General features: G+C 41.2%; 1 protein-coding gene across 6 annotated transcripts in view; it reads left to right on the top strand.

The window, feature by feature from the left end:
• ANKS1A (ankyrin repeat and sterile alpha motif domain containing 1A) overlaps window positions 1-18,332 on the top strand; it is a 176,691-nt gene that overhangs the window by 62,526 nt on the left and 95,833 nt on the right. For 4 of the 6 annotated variants that reach the window (XM_074348522.1, XM_074348523.1, XM_074348526.1 and 1 more), the window contains exons 2-4: window positions 8,427-8,507; window positions 10,302-10,458; window positions 12,328-12,390. In XM_074348522.1, the coding sequence (XP_074204623.1) occupies window positions 8,427-8,507; window positions 10,302-10,458; window positions 12,328-12,390 (301 nt within the window). The remainder of the gene's footprint in view (window positions 1-8,426; window positions 8,508-10,301; window positions 10,459-12,327; window positions 12,391-18,332) is intronic. The other 2 variants (XM_074348525.1, XM_074348528.1) reach the window with 1 other exon arrangement.

Consider the following 18,332-nt stretch of genomic DNA (forward strand, 5'->3'; position numbering starts at 1 on the left):
GGAGAGCTGCCCAGAACCTCTCTTCCCGCTGAAGTTCATTGCCATTGCTCCCTTGTCACAGGGTCAGTGATGGAGAAGGCCCTTTCCTGACTTGATACTCTTGAGAGTCATTGACTTCCTGAGAACGAGTGTAGGAGGAGACCCACAGAGCTCCAAGTTGTTTATTCTCAACAGTCAAGGTCAAGAGCCTGAATAAATTAGAAGGAACATGCATTAGAAGTCAGGCATGGAATTTTGTTCCAGTTCCACATTAATTAGCTGTATGACAATCAATAAGTCATTTGAACTTCAGTTTTCTTACCTGTAAGATGGAAATCACAGCATGTACTTTCCTACTCTATAATATCATCGTAAGGGTCAAATAAAGGTAACATACATGCATGTGAACATTTGAGCGTTGTCATTTTAAACCAACTGGTGTAAGCATGGCGTTTTAGACTCTGCTAACTACCTATTGACTGGACATCTGCACATGGGAGTCCAGATTCATTTCAGCCTCTACTAATCCAAAACCAAACTCCCTTTGCCTCCTCCCGTTCTCTCCCCTACCTGACTCTACCACAATCACAAAACAAAGCAATACTGGCTTTCCTCCTCAATTTTCTTTCACTGGCCACTGAACTGTTCAAATGCACACCTCTGTCACCCCCACCCTGCCCCATTTAGTCACCAGATCCTGTCTTTTCTGTTGACTCTATCCCTTTCTCTCTGTCCTCCTCACCACAGCCTTCATTCAGGTCCTCACTTCGTGCCTGCATTGCTAACTTCCAGCTTTGCTCCCTGGATCTAGTCACACACTTCTTCCAGTCTGTCATCTACACAGATGCTTAGCATGATGATTTTTTTTTTCCAAATTCTGAAATATTTCAAACCATCTTAACAAGCATGGTGAATAACAGATTCACCATCTAGGTTCCCACTTCCCAGCTGTCAACAGAAGGATTTTTCTGAGACATACATCTGATTAGTCCCTGCTTAAAACTTCAGTGGCATACAGGACCCTTCATGATCTGGCTCTGCCTGCCTCTCCATCCATGCATTCACCATCATGCTCCAGCCGCTCATAATTTCTTGCATTTGCCCCAGTTTGCTGAGACTACTCATGGGACCTTGAATTTGGGTGTTTCCTCTTTGTGTCTTCTGCCTGGCTAATTCCTTCTAAGCTTTAAAGGCTCAGCTCAAGTATCTCCTCTTCTGCAAAGCCTCCCTTATTCCCATTTCCCCATGAGCTACGCTTTACATGCTTCCTTCCCAGAATGCCGCACACTGCATTGTCACTTGTTTACTTGCCTGACTTCTCCCTACTCTCAAGGGTAGAGACTGTGTAGCACTGCAGCGTATGGAAGATAGGGCATTGACATTTATTGAATTGAACTTAATTGGACACTCTGCCAGTCCATTGAGATGTCATTTTTTGTCTGTATAAAGTAAGCAGTTAAGTGACTGGGCAACCACATGAAGTAAGCTTACAGCCAGTGCGGAGCCACTGTAGGATATCATCTGGTCCTGATCCCACAGAACGGTCACAGGTGAAGGTGGGCTGGCCACTTTGGCTCCAACTTATGGTTCTTCTGTCTCTGTGTTTTATGTACAGACATCTCAAATTCTGTATTCTTCCATGTCCCATCGAGAGATTGTTGCCACTTCTAATGGATACTGGGTAGCAGGTTTGTTATACTGAGTGGCGACCGTGTCACACTGGGGTAGTAGGTTGGGAAAAACCGAATGTTAGAAGTTGCAAACTGGTGGTCCTGGGCCAGTTCCTTCCATAGTGCTATGTTCTTGGAAACATGAGGGGTTCCCTTAAAGGGCTTAAAGTATATAGTATGGATGAGCAGCATAAAGAATCCACTGTGCTTCAAGGTCAAATATGATGAATACAGTGGTGAAGGTGCAGTAGATGATTTGGAAAATCTGAGGAGGGTGAGACTAATACCAGCCAGCACAGTGAGAAAAGGTATGTGGATTCAGGGGACCTTTGAGCAGGGCCACTTTCTGTGCTGAACAGCATAAATGTCACAGTGTATTTTCTGCTGTTCTTATTTGATTCATGGAGACTTCACTTTTACCCCATATGTTGGACTGGTTTTTGCTAGATCTGAAGAGTGATATCCAAATTTAAATATGGGTATCAATGGACCTTTTAAATCAAGTAGGAGGAACCCTGAGTCCATTTCACAGACTTAATGTTGATCATCCTAGTTTGGATTTTAGTGTTTATGCCTCTTTCTCATGTTTTGAAGATGTTCCCTCTCTCCTTCAGCATGGACTTTGTATCTCCTGTGTTTTCTTCCACTGGCCTTTAGCCTAGACCCTGGCACAGTAGATACCCCGTGGCCGCTTGCTGAACTGAGCTCACCTCGGTACGTTTGTAAAGCCTGATCCCTGCAGGCAGTGCTCCCTGCTCCTCCAGGCTCTGCAGCCCCATGTCAGGCACGTTCCTCCTCAGGGTTTTTGCATTTGATGCTCTCTGCCTGCCTCCCTCAGGCACCCATACTGTCCATTTCTTCACTTTAATTGGATTGCTGTTCAAAGGTAACCTTCTTAGAGAGGTTATTTCTATGAGTACCTTATTTAAAGTGTTACCCCTGTCCTATTTCATCCCCCATATTTGTTTTATGTGCTTCCTTTGCTCCTCTGTGGCACTTACTGCCACCTGGCATCATATCGTCTCTTTGTTCACTCACTCTCCTTCCCCCTAGAACTGGAGTTCCATTAGGGCAGAGACTTTGTCTTTTCCCATTTGCATCTCCAGCCCCTGGAACAGTGACTGGTGCATAGAGGGCACACTTCACGTATCCGTTGAATAGGCACGTGAGTGACCCCACGAGGGGGACCTCATTTGGCACCTGTCTCACCGTATAGAGTGGGCTGTGTCTGTATGGTCTGTTCTTATTCATCAGTACCTCCAGATCTGGCATGCTACCTGCCATGTATAAATGTGTAACCCATTTTTAAATGAATGAAGAGAGGCCTTGGAGGTAGGATTCCAAAGCCACAGGTTCTCATCAGCCATACTCTTCCTGGTCCCCTCCAGTGTCTTGAGATACCGTCTCAAAACAAGTGATTCTGAGTCACAGAAGGCAAGGTTTGCTGTGCTTCAATGCCATGTCCATACAGATGGGTCGCTGTGACACATCTTCAGCTTCTCAATCCTGTGCTGTTAAACTAGCTCAAGCCAGTTTACTTTTAGTTTCCATGAGCCATTTAAGTCTTAGGGAGACTATCATAGTAGAATTTACAGATGCAGAGATGTTAGAAAGCTTAAGTGACTGATTCAAGGTCACGTAACTGGCAAGTGGCTGAGGCAAGTTTTGAAGTTAGGTTACCTTCAAGGTTAGTCTGAGGGTTTTTTCTGTAGGTCAAGAGCAGCTGTTGCACTTCTGCACAATCTGTTAGGTTAGGCTTTGTTTAGGAATCTCTTGGACCATTTCTGGGTTTTTTTCCTGGTTCTCTGGGTGCACTGTGTTCTGCTTTTGTCCTTCAGTGAGCAGCCCTTTGGTCCTTACTGCTTTAGAAAAACCTAACAGGACAGCTGTGATAGGGAGGAAGACCTAGATTGTAAATAGCTCTTTTCTTGGGCTGCGAAAAAGGAAGAAACTTGTGTGGAGGGGAATATTACTACCATTTTGTCTGAAGCTAAAATTCCAAGCAGGGGTTATAGTTCTCCATTTTTGTTTGCTTTATTTAATGTATTCCCCATTCCCCCAAATTTCTAGATGGACAGTTTAGAGGAAATGCTAATTAGAGAAAAGAAAGGGAAAAGGCTTTACCAGTTGGAACTGTTGCAACTTTATACAGGAAAGTCCTTATCTTTCTTCCTTGTCTTTTGTAATTGTTTTGAGGTATTTTTAGTGCTGGTGTAGGATAGCCAAACTTAATCATCTTTAAACCAGAGACAGTAAAAGTTAGAAAATCAGGGGGGTGGGATGGAGAGAGGGTATAGCTCAGTGGTCAGGCACATGCTTAGCATGCAAGAGGTCCTGGGTTCAATCCCCAGTAAGTACCTCCATTAAAAATAAATAAATATGGGACCTAATTAAACTTACAAGCTTCTGCACAGCAAAGGAAACCATAAGCAAAACAAAACGACAACCTACAGAATGGGAGAAAATATTTGCAAATGATGAAACCAACAAAGGCTTGATCTCCAGAATATATAAGCAGCTCATATGACTTAATAAAAAAAAATCCAATACAAAAATAGGCAGAAGACCTAAACAAGCAATTCTCCAAGGAAGAAATACAAATGATCAATAGGCACATGAAAAAATGCTCAATATCACTAATTATCAGAGAAATGCAAATCAAAACTAAAATGAGGTATCACCTCACACCAGTCAGAATGGCCATCATTCAAAAGCCCACAAATGACAAATGCTGGAGAGGCTGTGGAGAAAGGGGAACCCTCCTACACTGTAGGTGGGAATGCAGTTTGGTGAAGCCACTGTGGAAAACAGTTATGGAGATTCCTCAAAAGACTAGGAATAGACTTACCATATGACCCAGTCATTCCACTCCTGGGCAGATATCCAGAAGGAACCCTACTTCAAAAAGACACCTTCACCCCAGTGTTCATAGCAGCACTATTTACAATAACCAAGACGTGGAAACAGCCTAAATGTCCATTAGCAGATGACTGGATAAAGAAGATGTGATATATTTATGCAATGGAATACTATTCAGCTGTAAAAAACGACAACATAACGCCATTTGCAGCAACATGGATGTTCCTGGAGAATGTCGTTCTAAGTGAAGTAAGCCAGAAGGAGAAAGAAAAATACCATATGAGATCGCTCATATGTGGAATCTTTAAAAAAAAGAAAAAAGAACATAAATACAAAACAGAAACAGACTCAGACATAGAATACAAACTTGTGGTTGCCAAGGGGGAGGGGATGGGAAGGGATAGACTGGGAATTCAAAATTTGTAGATACTGACAGGCATATGTAGAATAGATAAACAAGATTATACAGTATAGCACAGGGAAATATATACAAGATCTTGTGGTAGCTCACAGTGAAAAAAAATGTGACAATTAATATATGTATGTTCCTGTATAACTGAAAAATTGAGCTCTACACTGGAATTTGACACACCATTGTAAAATGACTGTAACTCAACAAAAAATGTTTAATAAACAAACAAACAAACAAACCTATTCCCTCCCCCGCCAAAGAAACCCCCATAACCCCTCTCCAAAAAAAAAGAAAAAAGAGAAAAGTAAATGATGGAGGGCTTGCTCAGTTCTGCCTTTTTGTTACAAGCAAGGATCTTTAAACCTTAGTTTTAAGGTAACTTTGGGACCTGGATGGCGATGATTGAAGAGCTAGCAGGTTCCTGATGGAGCAGTTGGAGCTGACAGACCTGTGCTCCCAACTGCTTTAACTCATATTAGTATTTCCTCTTTCCCAACTCCTGTTGGTTTATTCCGGTCACCTTGCTATTGTGTAGAGCCTTATATGACCACATATTACCTTCATCTTGTCATCAGGTTACACCAAAAAATCCTTGTTTGGCCAGGTGCCAAGAGCACCATAAATGGGAGTTTGAGGTCTGCCACTGATTTGGCTTGTAATTTGGGACAAATAATTTGTTTTTGGATTTTAGTGTCACCTCTCTTATAATAGAATGATGATTTTTTTGTCTTGTGGGGCAATTTGAAGATAAGTATAAAAATTGTACCTTCTAGATTTTCCAAATCTGTTTCACTTTCCATCATTTTATTCATTGTTAAGTGCAAGTATATAATTTTTGTTTTAGGAAATGAGGCACAAATGTAACAAAGAGGTGTAATTGCTTTTAGCTCTTTGTTTGGAAGGTGCTGTAGGAGTCCAAGCCTAGTGGAGGATGGGGAGACCAGGAAGTACCTCGAGCTCCTTACCCTGTCATCTACTTCCTTGACTGACAATGAACAAAAAACCTAGCTCTGAGTATGCATATCCTCTCTTTTCACTTAACATTTATCATAAGGTTTTAAGCATAATACCTACATGTTTATTAAAGTGACTCATAATACATCTATACAACCATTTATTATTAACGTTTTGGGTTTTTTGGTCATCTTTTCCTTGTGCATAGGCTCCTTCCCCTCTTTAAAAAAATTATAAAAACACTACTACATAAATGCATTCTCACTGTAAGTGTTTTAAATAGTGTGGTTGAGTACCGGACAGAACATAAAAGTCCCCCTTCACCATTTTGCAGTGCCCCCTGACACATGCTTCCACAGGTGTGTATGTGTGTGTACTTGTAACACAAGGGCTCATATTTCATATATTATACAATGACTTCTTTTTTTCACTAAGCCATAGCACAACATGTCTTGGGAAATCTTTTCATGTCAGGACACATAGGTCCAACTTGTTTTCTTTTCTTTCATTTGTTGTTGTTAACAGTTATGTAATAATTCATTTTATGGGCGTACCTGATATTTAACTGCCCACCTATTGGTGGACATTAAGTTTTTAGTTTCTACTCTTAGAGTGAAGCAGTTCTGTACAAGTATGTGCCTTTGTGCACATGTGCAAGTGTTTCTGTTGGATAATTGCCTGAAAGTGGAAATGCTAGATCAAAGTGAATGCCTATTTTTGGTTTTGGTGGATGTTGCCAAATTGTCTGCCTAGGGAAATTTGCCTGTTTAAACTCATACCAGTGGTATTTGAGAGTACTTGTTTCCCTGATCTTTACAAACACTTTATAGCGTCATTATTTTCATTTTTTGTCAGTCTGATAGGTGAAAAGTGGTATGTGATTATTTTAACTTGCATTCTTCTAGGTTGTGTTTCTGTAGATCTGACTTTGTCTGATTTCTGCCTTTTAGGAATCTCTCAACATTGCTAGTTACCTGATAACATTTTTTCTTGTTTTCTTAGGCTGAATCAATCAGTCTTGTCTGTCTGTCTATTTTCTATCAACTTTCTGTGGTGTAGGGTGGGATTCTTTTACTTCACAGAATTTTAGACAGGAGATGGAATAAACCTGTGCGCTCAGTCCACTATCCTGATAAATGTGTCTCATATATTTTTCTCTACAATATTTATAGTTTTTTTTTTCTCTTTAGCATGGTATTGTAATTTCTAGTCTGTTTTATCACAAAATGGTATAAATGGTATGTAATAGTCTATGTGTCTATACCTTAGTTATCATAATCATTTCTCTATTGATGGACTTTTGGGCTATTTCCAGAATTTTATCGTTACAAATAATGCTGCTTCTAACATCTGAATATGAAGGCTCTGGGCCCAGATGGTTTTACTGGTGATTCTTTATAATTTTAGTGCTCTATATCAGTGATTCCTGAATATGGAATTAGGTAGTTAGCTGCCCAGGTGATCTGTTACTTAAACCTAACACTGATACCACCCCAAGAACAATAGCACAAAAAGCAAAAACTTTAGATCAGCCTCACTTATTAATGCAGGTGTGAAAATCCTAAGTAAAATTCTGTCAAGTAGAATTCATTGACATGGCCATAGTGGATAATGGGGAGATAAGGCTTATTCCAGGAATGAAAGAATGGCTCAATGTTAAGGAAACTATTGGTAACATTTAGTAGGTTTGGTATGGAAAACTATGATTTTATCCATAAATGCAAAAAATGTATTTAAACAGTATTTCTAATACGTTTTAAAATAAATATTACAGAGTGTCTGCCTCAGACTGCCAGCAACATTTGAGTCATTCTCATCAAAGCAAGGACAAAACAAGGCTGGCTCTACTACTGATCTTAGAAGCTCTGGCCAGTGTAGTAAGGTATGATACAGAAATCAGAATTAAGGCTTTGAGGATTAAATGAGTTGACATTTCAGTGTTCCTAGTATGGTGTTTCTGCTTCGAGTAAGGCACTCAAATGATAGATTCTGTTGTTATTCTTTTCTTAATGATAAGACATATTCACAAAGGAAAAACAAAATTGTTTCTTGCATCTTAACACCTGTATCCTGGTGCTTTTATGAATGTGGGTTCTTTGATCCTAGTTGAATCGCCCTGGTTATCTGGTCTATGTTGAGGTTTCTCTTAAGCCTTCGGTCACCAGCATTAGAAGTGGATGCTCAGTATATATAATTGGCTGAGTGGTTTGGTTCAGTGTTATTTTTGATGACCTTTCAGTGAGCTGACCTTACAGTCCTAGAAGTATTCAGAAGCATGAGTCTCAGACTGAATGAATAATGCAGTTACCAGTGAGGAGAAGGGTGCAGAAAAACAAGCTATGAAATGATAATGTCTTGACACTTGACTCCTTGTTCAGCAAACCATTGTGTGCCCACAGTGCTGTGCATTTCTGTAGTGAATAGCTGCTGTCCTTTAGCAGGAGACATGTGGAAGTAACCAGTTTGCTTAAACACCACACAGAATTCTTTTCCAAGTAGCTGGCTGTCTCAAAATTTGGTTTGTGACTTCAGTATTTTTTTTTTCTCTATAGCATCTGGAGAGGGCCAAATGTGAACTGTGTTGACAGTACTGGGTATACACCTCTGCACCATGCTGCTTTGAATGGCCATAAGTAAGTATTAATGTGCTACATTCCTGCCCCACTCTTCAGAACCCAGGCCTTTGGGTTGCCTTTTTTTTTTTTTTTGCTTCTTGTAAAGGTATACTAAGCAGGGATGCTGAAGAACAGAGAAAAAATAAACTTAGTCTATCCAGAATGCTTGAGTTTCTCTTTAGTGTATAATTTAAATGTCCTTCCCCACCCCAGCCGCAAAAAACCTTTAACCAAAGGTTAAGTTTTACCTTTTCTTTTGCTTGTTCTTCTCCCCTCTGAAGTGGGGCAGTGCCATGCAGTGATCTGAATATGAAGATCATATTTGGGGTGGCCAGATTGTAAAGGGGCTGGATAATCTAGTAGGTAACCAGGCCCTTTATAAACTGAAATTGGATCGAGCAGTCATGAGAAACTTTCTTTCTGTTAAAGTAGCTATTTATTTCTATTTGCCACTCTTTCCTCATAAAATTAACCTTGTAGACCACAAGAACCATTATAAGGGGAAAAATATATAAATCATATGGCCTATCTAATTCTCTTAAGCACAGAGAGATTTTTAGGATTTGGGTGGGATTTGCAGGGAAAGTTTTCTGGAGAAGGTGTGCTTTGGCGGAGGGTTGAGAGAAGACGCAGGTTTAAAGGATTCGGCAGCCCAGTGAGGGTGCTGCCTTTCAAATGAGGGCGCTGCCCTTCAAGTGAGGGAGACTGTGACGGCTCAGAGAAGCAGGCAGAGCCATGGAGTGCAGTGGGTGGATTTGCCAGTGAAGGATGGGAACCAGAGTGTAACAGAATAGAGGGTGTTAAGGAGGGTTTGAGGCATAATAATAAAGGAGATAAGCAGTAGAAGTTTAGTTTTTATGAAGAAAGATGATTGGAACCACTTAGATTTTTCTGAGCAGGGAGCAGGGCCCTCACTACCTTGGGGTGTCCTGTACACTTGTCCAATATTTGACCCAACCTGATTGACTCCGATGTGCCAGAAAGAAGTGATGGCTGTTTCCTTCTACTTTAAACTTCCCTAAGATATACTGGATGTGATCATTTTCTGCAATGTGGTCTTTTCTATAACCATCTTAGACAAAGCTAACAAAAAATCTGTAGAGACTACCCCCCTTAAATAGTGGGGTAACCTGAATTACAGTGAATCTCAGACTTAAATGACTATAGCTTGTTAGCCAAGTTCATCTCCAGATGCTATTTTTATTTACATTGGGAATTTTCTTTGACCTCACATGCGTGGGGATAATTATACATTTGTATATGCTTAATTAGTGGTGTCACCAAGAAGAAAGCCAAGTCCTTCTTTCTGAATGTATCAAGTGATACCATATGTGTCTGGCTTATGTTTGCAACAACCTTAATTCTGTTCTGCTTGTCCGCTTCCAGCTCGCACATCACTAGATGCTCTGAATAATGTGGTGAATAATGATATTTGTTTTGCATGACTACCTTTATGTAAATTCTATCCCCAGTGCTGTTTCAGCATCACAAACAAGGAAACATTGCAAGGTTTAGTCAAGGGGACCAGACAGTTTCAAAATAATGGAAAATAGGTGGATTATCTAGAAAACCTAGATAAACTGGGAAGTGATGAGTCAGTGTTGTGAGGCTCAAGATGGCTCAGCCGTGTCTCTGCAGCTGTACAAGTAGTTCATGGGATAAAAGGAAGATTGGGTGATGAGCTCAGGTAGAGATAGGTGAGCCAGGTGAGATGAGCCCTGTGGAAGGGCTTTGTGCCATTCACACGTAAAGAGCTGTTAGTAGGCAAGACTTTTGAGTTCTGCAAAGTCATGATTGATTTTTGCCTTCTAGGGATGTGGTCGAGGTTCTTCTGAGGAACGACGCGCTGACCAACGTGGCTGATTCTAAAGGCTGTTACCCTCTGCACTTGGCAGCCTGGAAAGGAGATGCCCAGATAGTGCGGTTGCTTATCCATCAAGGGCCCTCACACACCAAAGTCAATGAACAGGTCAGAAGGAAGGGAGGCTTTCTTCCTTTCAGCTACAGCCAGGCCTTGGCAGCCCCATCACCGCCTCAGTCCCGTAGCTCAGATCTCAGGGAACCAGTTCTTCTGTGGCCTAGAGTGATTCCTCTCTTCTCAGCACTACTGCTTTCAGTGCATCAGGGAAACCTTAAACCATGAAGCGTGCATTTTATATGCATTTGAATCGTGCAGATAAAGTTATAAATCCTCACCTCATGCAAAATTTGAAATAACACAAATTCTGCCAAATTGCCTAGAGTTCATGTGAAACTGGTGGGCTTATGCCATCAACGTTACAGTGCAGCTTTAGCTGGTAAACAGAAATACTCCCAGTGTGTGTCAGTGCTGAGTGAACTATACTCTGGTTTTACGTACGTCAGAACTTGTGAAAGTGGAAGTACTCATGCTATTGCTGATAAATGAGCTCACAAAAACAGACGTGGAGGTTGGATGTGATTGACAGAATGAAGACCATTTCCATGGTGTCCTCTAATGTGAATTTGAGAGCGACCATGCTTTGGCAAAGCAGAGGGAATTCTTTAAAAAGGCAGCATCTGAGCAAAAAATCCTTACAGTGGCCATTGATTTAGGTACTCTGAGACTGTACCTCTTCTTCTTTGTATTTATTCCTTTGGAAAAGTTGTATTTGAATTATGTAATTTCTAGTCAAGCCTCTCATGAAATACAGCTCCCTGTAGTTTGGATCTGAGAGGGTCCATTTGAGAGGAGATGGGCATTCCCTGTGTGACAGGCCGTTCTGCTTTCCTCTCTGCTCTGAACTGAAGTAGGTGCTTTCCTTAGTTGCTTGAATGAGAGAGATGCTGGCCTTTCTCCATAAGCCTCAGATTGTTTTCCTAATGACTTTGCTGAGAGGAGCTTTTAAAATTACCTGTAGGATTTGATCAGGGTTATTCCTCAAAAAATAGGAAACCACTCTTGTGAGCCCATCCGTCAGCAAGACCATGTGCGTTCTCAGTGAGCTGTTAAAGAGCAGGATTTGGATGCAGAGTAGGGCAGCTTCACTGAGAGGTGTGAGGAAGTTAAAGCAGTGCTCCCAGCTCTCTCAGTTTGGAGATTGTATGTATAGCTGTTAATCGGCTTCCCCTCCCCCTTTCAGGCTATACTTTCTGGATAGCTGAGCAACAGACGCTTAAGATCGTCAATGAGGATGTTTGTTTTATAACATTAGGAATGAAAATTGGTCTCTTTGGAATTGCTTCTTTAGAATCTAAATGCATTTTACTCCTCCTGGCTAAAGTGATGGTAATTTCTCTTATCTAGAGGAAATTTTTTAAGAAGTTTGCTTTTAACTAATATTCCTCAATGTTAAAATCTAGCCACCCATTAAAGTCCATTTCATTTAAGAAAATTTCAGCCACCATTTCTAATCCTGTCTTTGCTCACTTTTGCCTTGGAACACAGCTGCTTGGATTTTTGAGCCGCTTGAATATGCTAGCTTGTCCTGCTCACAATCACCTCCTGCCTGGAGTATCTGTTGATAGGTGGGACAGCAGCCCCGTGCTTTGAGTATCTGTCAGGCAGGTAGGAGGTGGGTGGGGCAGGGGCTGGGCAAGACGTCTGCAGTAGCCTGAAGAACCTGATGGGTCTAGGCAGTGGTCACAAGCACTACATTGATTTATTAAAAACCGTTAATGTTGTTCCAGTTGGATGCTTGGATCAGAGTGGGTGATGAGCGCTGTGCCCTGGAGGTTGTCTTCCCCATTAACTTCTCCTTGAGGCACCCCGAGGGCAGATCCAAGTTGCTCTAGTGTTGGGCCCCCTCGGGGCTGTGCATTGCTTTGATATATTTCATCCATTTTACCATCACATTTTCTTTTCCTCTCCTTTTTATAGAATGCTCTTGAGATCAAAGAACTCAAAAAGTACGGCCCCTTTGACCCTTATATCAATGCCAAGGTGTGTACTTTGCTGCCAGGATTTCTCTGCATTATTTCTCCAAGCTGCACTTTCTCTTCAGTCCTCTCTGGCTTCTACTCTTACCCATTCAGGCTCCTCTTCATCTTCCTGACTGTTGTCTGCTTCAGCCCATCTGCTTTTGGCTTGCCTGGGAACGGGAAAATGCCGCTTCAGTGGGTTTGTTTTTGTTTTTAAAACCCATACCAAAACTGAAGAGGTTAGATGCTTTTCCTGAAATGTCTGAAAAGCTTAAAAGTGGCAGAAGTGGGGAAAGAGAAGGGACCATATTATATGCATAATTTATTATTACGATTTCTGAAATCATTTAGATTTAAAAAATGTCACGCAAGTTAGCCTACTTTTTAAAAGCGCAGAAAATGATTAAATTGTACTTCTTAGAATAAAAAGACTCTTTTTTAGTTTGCTTTCTGTATTTCTTATGATGTGAAACTGCCTGTGGTGGAGGTGTGGGAGAAGGGCATGGGTGATTCCATTTTATTCTTCAAAGCTGCTGGTGCTGCTCCCCTCTCATTTCCTTGAGTTTGTGCCTGGGGCTTTAAAGCCTCATCCCTTCTCCCCAGCCCTTAGCTTCTCTCGCTGCTTGGTCACTCTTGGCCCTTGGAGGGGTCAGAAATGGGAAATGAAGTTGCAGGGCCAAGCAGGGCACTTTCCTTGAGTCTCCCTCCCAGTGAAGCTGATAGGCCTGGGGATGACTACCCAGCTGGCTGCCTCGGGCCTTTCCCACCTCCAGGGTCAGAGCTCATGGGTTGGGCGGTGGTGTTAGCCTCTGTCCTCTGTGCTTTTACCTGCTGTTTTGTTGTTTTTTTTTTTTTAACCAAAACATTTATTGAGTTATAGTCATTTTACAATGTTGTGTCAAATTCCAGTATAGAGCTCAATTTTTCAGTTATACAGAAACAGACGTGTATTCATTGTCACATTTTTTTTTCGCTGTGAGCTACCACAAGATCTTGTGTATATTTCCCTGTGCTATACAGTATAATCTTGTTTATCTATTCTACATATGCATGTCAGTATCTACAAATTTTGAACTCCCAGTCTATCCCTTCCCACCCTTCACCTGCTGTTTTTGACTCAGGTTTTCATTCAGATGAGGTTTACTTTTTGGCAACAGTCTGGAGTTTGGCAACAGTCACTGCATTATTCACATCAGCTACCTTTCACTTGCCCTAAATACAGCATCCACTGGGAAGGGAAACATAAGGTCCTTCTGCATGTTGCAAATGCAAGGCAGATACTCCATGTTTTTCTTTGAGAAACACTGATTTAGCAAATGAAGCTCCTATGGGCTGGACCTTGGCAGGCTCTATGGGAGATTTCCTTCAACTGTTGAGCCCCAGTGATGGAGAATCAGTTTGATCTGGGGTGGTGGAACAGGTTAGCTTTTGTTTTTGGCTCACTCTTTGACTTCTGTTTTCTAATCTTCAAAATAGGAAGATATTCTATCTTCTCTTTCGGGGAGCTGTGTGGCAGAGTGGAAAACTCACAGGTCAAGGTCTTCCGAGACAGACGCAAGTTTGGATTCTGTGCTGCCACTTACTGGTGTTGACTTGAACAAGTTACTTAATTTCTCTGAGCCTCAGTTTCCTCTTCTGTAAAATGGGGTATCCCATTTACCTTGCTGGATTGTTTTGGAGTTCAAATAAGATAATGTACAGGAAGTAAAAATGTCTAGTAATATTTGAGGTCCTAATTTTAAAAGGTATATACCATGTGGTATTTCTGAAAGGGCATTCTGGAATTTGATCTTTGTTACTGGTGGGTGAAACTTAATGCAACATTGTTTGACTAGTCTCTTCAGAGTTTTGTTTTGTGAGGAGGCACCTTGAAGTGATCATTTTCCCACTTGGTGGTTAGTTTAATTAGCTTATAGAGCTCTGATTAAAGGGTAAGACTTTGGTTCTTAAAAGCACATTTTCCTGTCCCTTGATTTTGCACACAAAGAAGAAGTTTAGCCTAAATGGAGTATGGACGTACTTCAGAGTCTTCCCTCAGTATTCGTGAGAGTATTGGTTCTAGGACCCCTGTGGATAGCACACTCAAATCCCTTGTATAAAATGGTATAGTATTTGCATATAACCTACTTACATTCTGTCTTATACCTTAAATCATCTTCAGATTATTTATAATACCTAGTACAATATACATGCTATGTAAATAGTTGCCACGTGGCAAATTTATGTTTTGCTTTTTGGAACTTTCTGGATTTTTCCCCCCAATATTTTTGATCCACAGTTGGTTGACTCTCCAGGGGCAGAACCCATGGATTCGGAGAGCCGACTCTACTATCCTTTGCCTCCAACCTGCCCACCACGCCCTCAAAGGCCAAATTATGTGAACTCCATTAAAGGATAAAGCTGTTTGGGTTGTGCCAAGAATGCAACGTCTTCTTGGGCTGATTCAATTCTAACCTCCCTGGGTTCTATGCTGACTCAGGGATTTTTATTGACCTGGCGTGTCTAGGAATTGTTTGTGCTAAAGTGCTTGTGTTTGCTAAGTCCTGTCAGGCACCTGTAGAAATTAAGAAGTTCAGATGCCTTTCCTGGGAGCAGAGATAGTTTTCGTGAGGTTTTATCTTCTTCAACATTTGGAGCCTTTCCTGTTTTAGCAAGTCAGCATAAACCAGTCCAAATGTAAGTCATCCTTAGATAAGGTGGAACTACTAAGATTGTTTATTTACCCCCTTTTAAAACAATTTTATCGTAGTCTGAATATCATAAGATGAGCAGTAGTCGAATCAGTTTTATGATATATCTACTTTTCTGTACACTTAAAAATAATCTACAGTTTTAGATCTAGAAGAGACTTGGAAACTGTCTAGACCAGTTGTCTCCACATACTGGTCAGCTTGTCTGATTGCATGGGAATAACCCAGAAAGCTCCCCCCCCCGCCCCATTTATTTAGGAGTTCTTTTTTTTTTAATTTTATTAAAGTATAGTCAGTTACAATATGTCAATTTCTGGTGTACAGTGTAATGTCCCAGTCATGCATATATGTATACATATATTCGTTTTCGTATTCTTTTTCATTAAAGGCTATTACAAGGTATTGAATATAGTTCTTTGTGCTGTACAGAAGAATTTTGTTTTTTTAATCTATTTTTAACCCAGCAAGCTTTGATAACACTTTTTATTTTGAAAAAATTTCCAACTTACAAAAAGTGGCAGGAACAATGCAATGAACTGCAGTGTACTGTTCTCCTAGACTCATCACCTGTTCCCCTTTCATCACATTGAGGACACTCACACCATCCCTCTCCCTTTCTCTCTCTCTGTTATATATATGTAATTATTGTTGTAGTCGATGATAAACTATTTGAGATTAAGTCATGGACATCATGACTCTTTAACCCCAGATACTTCAGCAAGGACATTCACTTGGCATAACCACAATACAATGATCAAATTCAGAAAATTCAACATTGGTACCATACTGTTATGTAGAATCCATGTTCAGATTTCGCCTGTTGTCTCAACAGTGTCCTTTAGAGCAGTTTCTTTTTCTGGTCCAGGACTTGGTTCATAGTCATGCCTAGTCTGGAGCCTTTCTTAGTTGTTCATGACATTGCTATTTTTGAAGCGCATAGGCCAGTTGTTTTCAGACTGTCCCTCTTTTTGAGTTTGTCTGATAGTTCCTCATGATTAGGTTCAGGTTACGTATTTTTGGCATTAATGCTACAAACATGATGTTCTGTCCTTCTTTTAGTGCATCGTATTACAAGGCACATGATGTCAGTTTATTTCATTCTTAATGATGATGAATGATTGCTTGATTAAATTGGTGCCTGCTAGGTTGGTAACTTTAATACCGGTTTGCCTGAGCTTTATCCTCTGAGGTGCTACCTTGGCAGGTCTGGAGTGGGACTCAGTTACTTTTAAGTTCCCAGGTAATTCCAGAACAAAGCTGGTTTGAGAACCACTGATCTAGGCTAACTTTCCACCAAAGCAGAATTCCTCTTTTCTCACTTGAAAAGCAAGCCATCTACCCTTTATTTTATTTGTTTGTTTGTTTCTCCTAGTAACAAATAGAATTACTGCTTGGCAGCCTCTTTTTAGATTCCACTGATTTTTGGTTTCTTATGTTTGGTTGGCATCTGTCTTCCTAAACGTTCCATCTGTTGGTCAGAGTTCTGCCTTCAGAGCTTTATAGAATAAGTCTAACTCTTCTTCCACATGATGGACTCAGTTCTCATGTTTTCCCCATGTCTTCTAAATCTCAGTAGGCCTACGTTGTCCTTTTGTTCTAATTTTGGTGTATTTCTAGAGCCTATACCATCGTTGCTACAGAAAGCTGTAGCTCCAGTGTGTGTAACTTAGATATCTGTCAACATTGGACAAGAGTGCAGCTGGGCTATAATCTAAGCACTGGGAGGTGATGGTTTTGAATAGTTCAAGGGGACAAAGGCCATAGAAATGTTTCTAGATGGTTTTCTGCTGCTTGTAGTTTGTGTTTGTGTATGTCTATAAAATGCATAAATACTGGGGGTCTCCAGATGTAAAGGGTATAGGGATTTTTTTTTTTTCCCCTTAGAACTAGTGACCATAGCAAGGAAAAAAATCAAAGTGGGTCTCAGGATGAGCAGGAATGGAGAGTTTGTGCAAAGACTTTGGGGGAAAATTGGGGTATTTCACCTCAGTCCCCTTCCTTAGTCCAGGTTCATAGTAATAGGATTCTGGGTACTCTTGAGGTGTTGTGAGCACCCATGGTGTGTGTGATTTAAAAGATGTGAAAAAGAAGGATTCCAGGTGGTCGGGAGTCTGTGCCTGCCCTGGAATCCCTCCCTTTCTTGTGGGTCCATGAATCCAACACTTAGTGACTTCTTGCCCTGATAGTTCTCAGGCTCAAAGGGAAAACAGTAGTAAGAGCTCACTGAGATGGCCTGTGTTCAATCATTGAGAGATGTGTTCACCACAAACACAAACTCAAGAGTATTATAGTTCCCAGACCATGTCTGGCAAGACTGAAACATAAATAAGATGCTTCCTACACTGTGAGTATGAACTGCAGAGACATGGTGGGGCCATTTTTAACATAGGCAGGCAGTTTGCCTGGTAGTAATGAAGACCATGCCTTTCCCAAGGCAGCTTTGTGGTAGCTGCTTTGGTTCTGGTGAAAAACCAGAGAAGACTTTTCCCCCTTGCTGGATAGTGTAGAATTTTACAGTTCTTCAGGCCCTAATGAGAGGCTTTTTACAGATTATCATGGTTATTGGGAGACAACTTGGATGTAAAAGAGACAGCAGTATTTGCTTCAGAGTAAAAGTTTTTTGGGATTGGAATTTTAATAGGAATAAGCTGACCTTCTTGGCACTTACTTTTGTGCTGATCTTGAGAGGTAGAACCCTGAGAAGCCTCTATAGCTTCTTGGAGTTGCACCTCTGCCCCTGGATATCTCTGCAGGAGGGTCCTGTGAGTCTTCATTGCTGTAGCTGTCTTTTCTTTTCATGAGAAAGTGAAGTGAACAGCTCTGAGTATTTTCAAGCCATAGCTTAATAGGAAATGGGCACATGAATGGCCTGAATGGTTTGTTTGGCACAGGGAATCCCAAGGATTTACTTCCTGCCCAGCATTTCTCCTTCCCTCCAGACTTTCGGGTTGACAGGAATCCGTCCCTTGGGCCCAGTTGGGTCACAGATGGCCATTGCTAACCCATTGTGTTCTGTGGCCAGGAAAGTCTGTCTGCACTTTCTCAGCAGCTGCTCGCTTTGAGCTGTGTTAGAGCTCAGTGCTGCTTCCTCTGTTTATCTGTGTGCATTTATCTTTGCATGTGGCTCCTGCTACCACCCTTTCTGTCCTTGTTTCATTTACAGTTTTTCCTTTGCTATCATTCTGGCCTCTTGCGGCCTTGTTCCCAGTTGCTCTGGCTCTTTTTCTGATACACTTGATGTAGCTGGAAAAAATGATGCAGTCAAATGCCAGAT

This window comes from Camelus bactrianus, chromosome 20 (assembly GCF_048773025.1).
Source record: "Camelus bactrianus isolate YW-2024 breed Bactrian camel chromosome 20, ASM4877302v1, whole genome shotgun sequence".
NCBI classification, from domain to species: Eukaryota; Metazoa; Chordata; class Mammalia; order Artiodactyla; family Camelidae; genus Camelus; species Camelus bactrianus.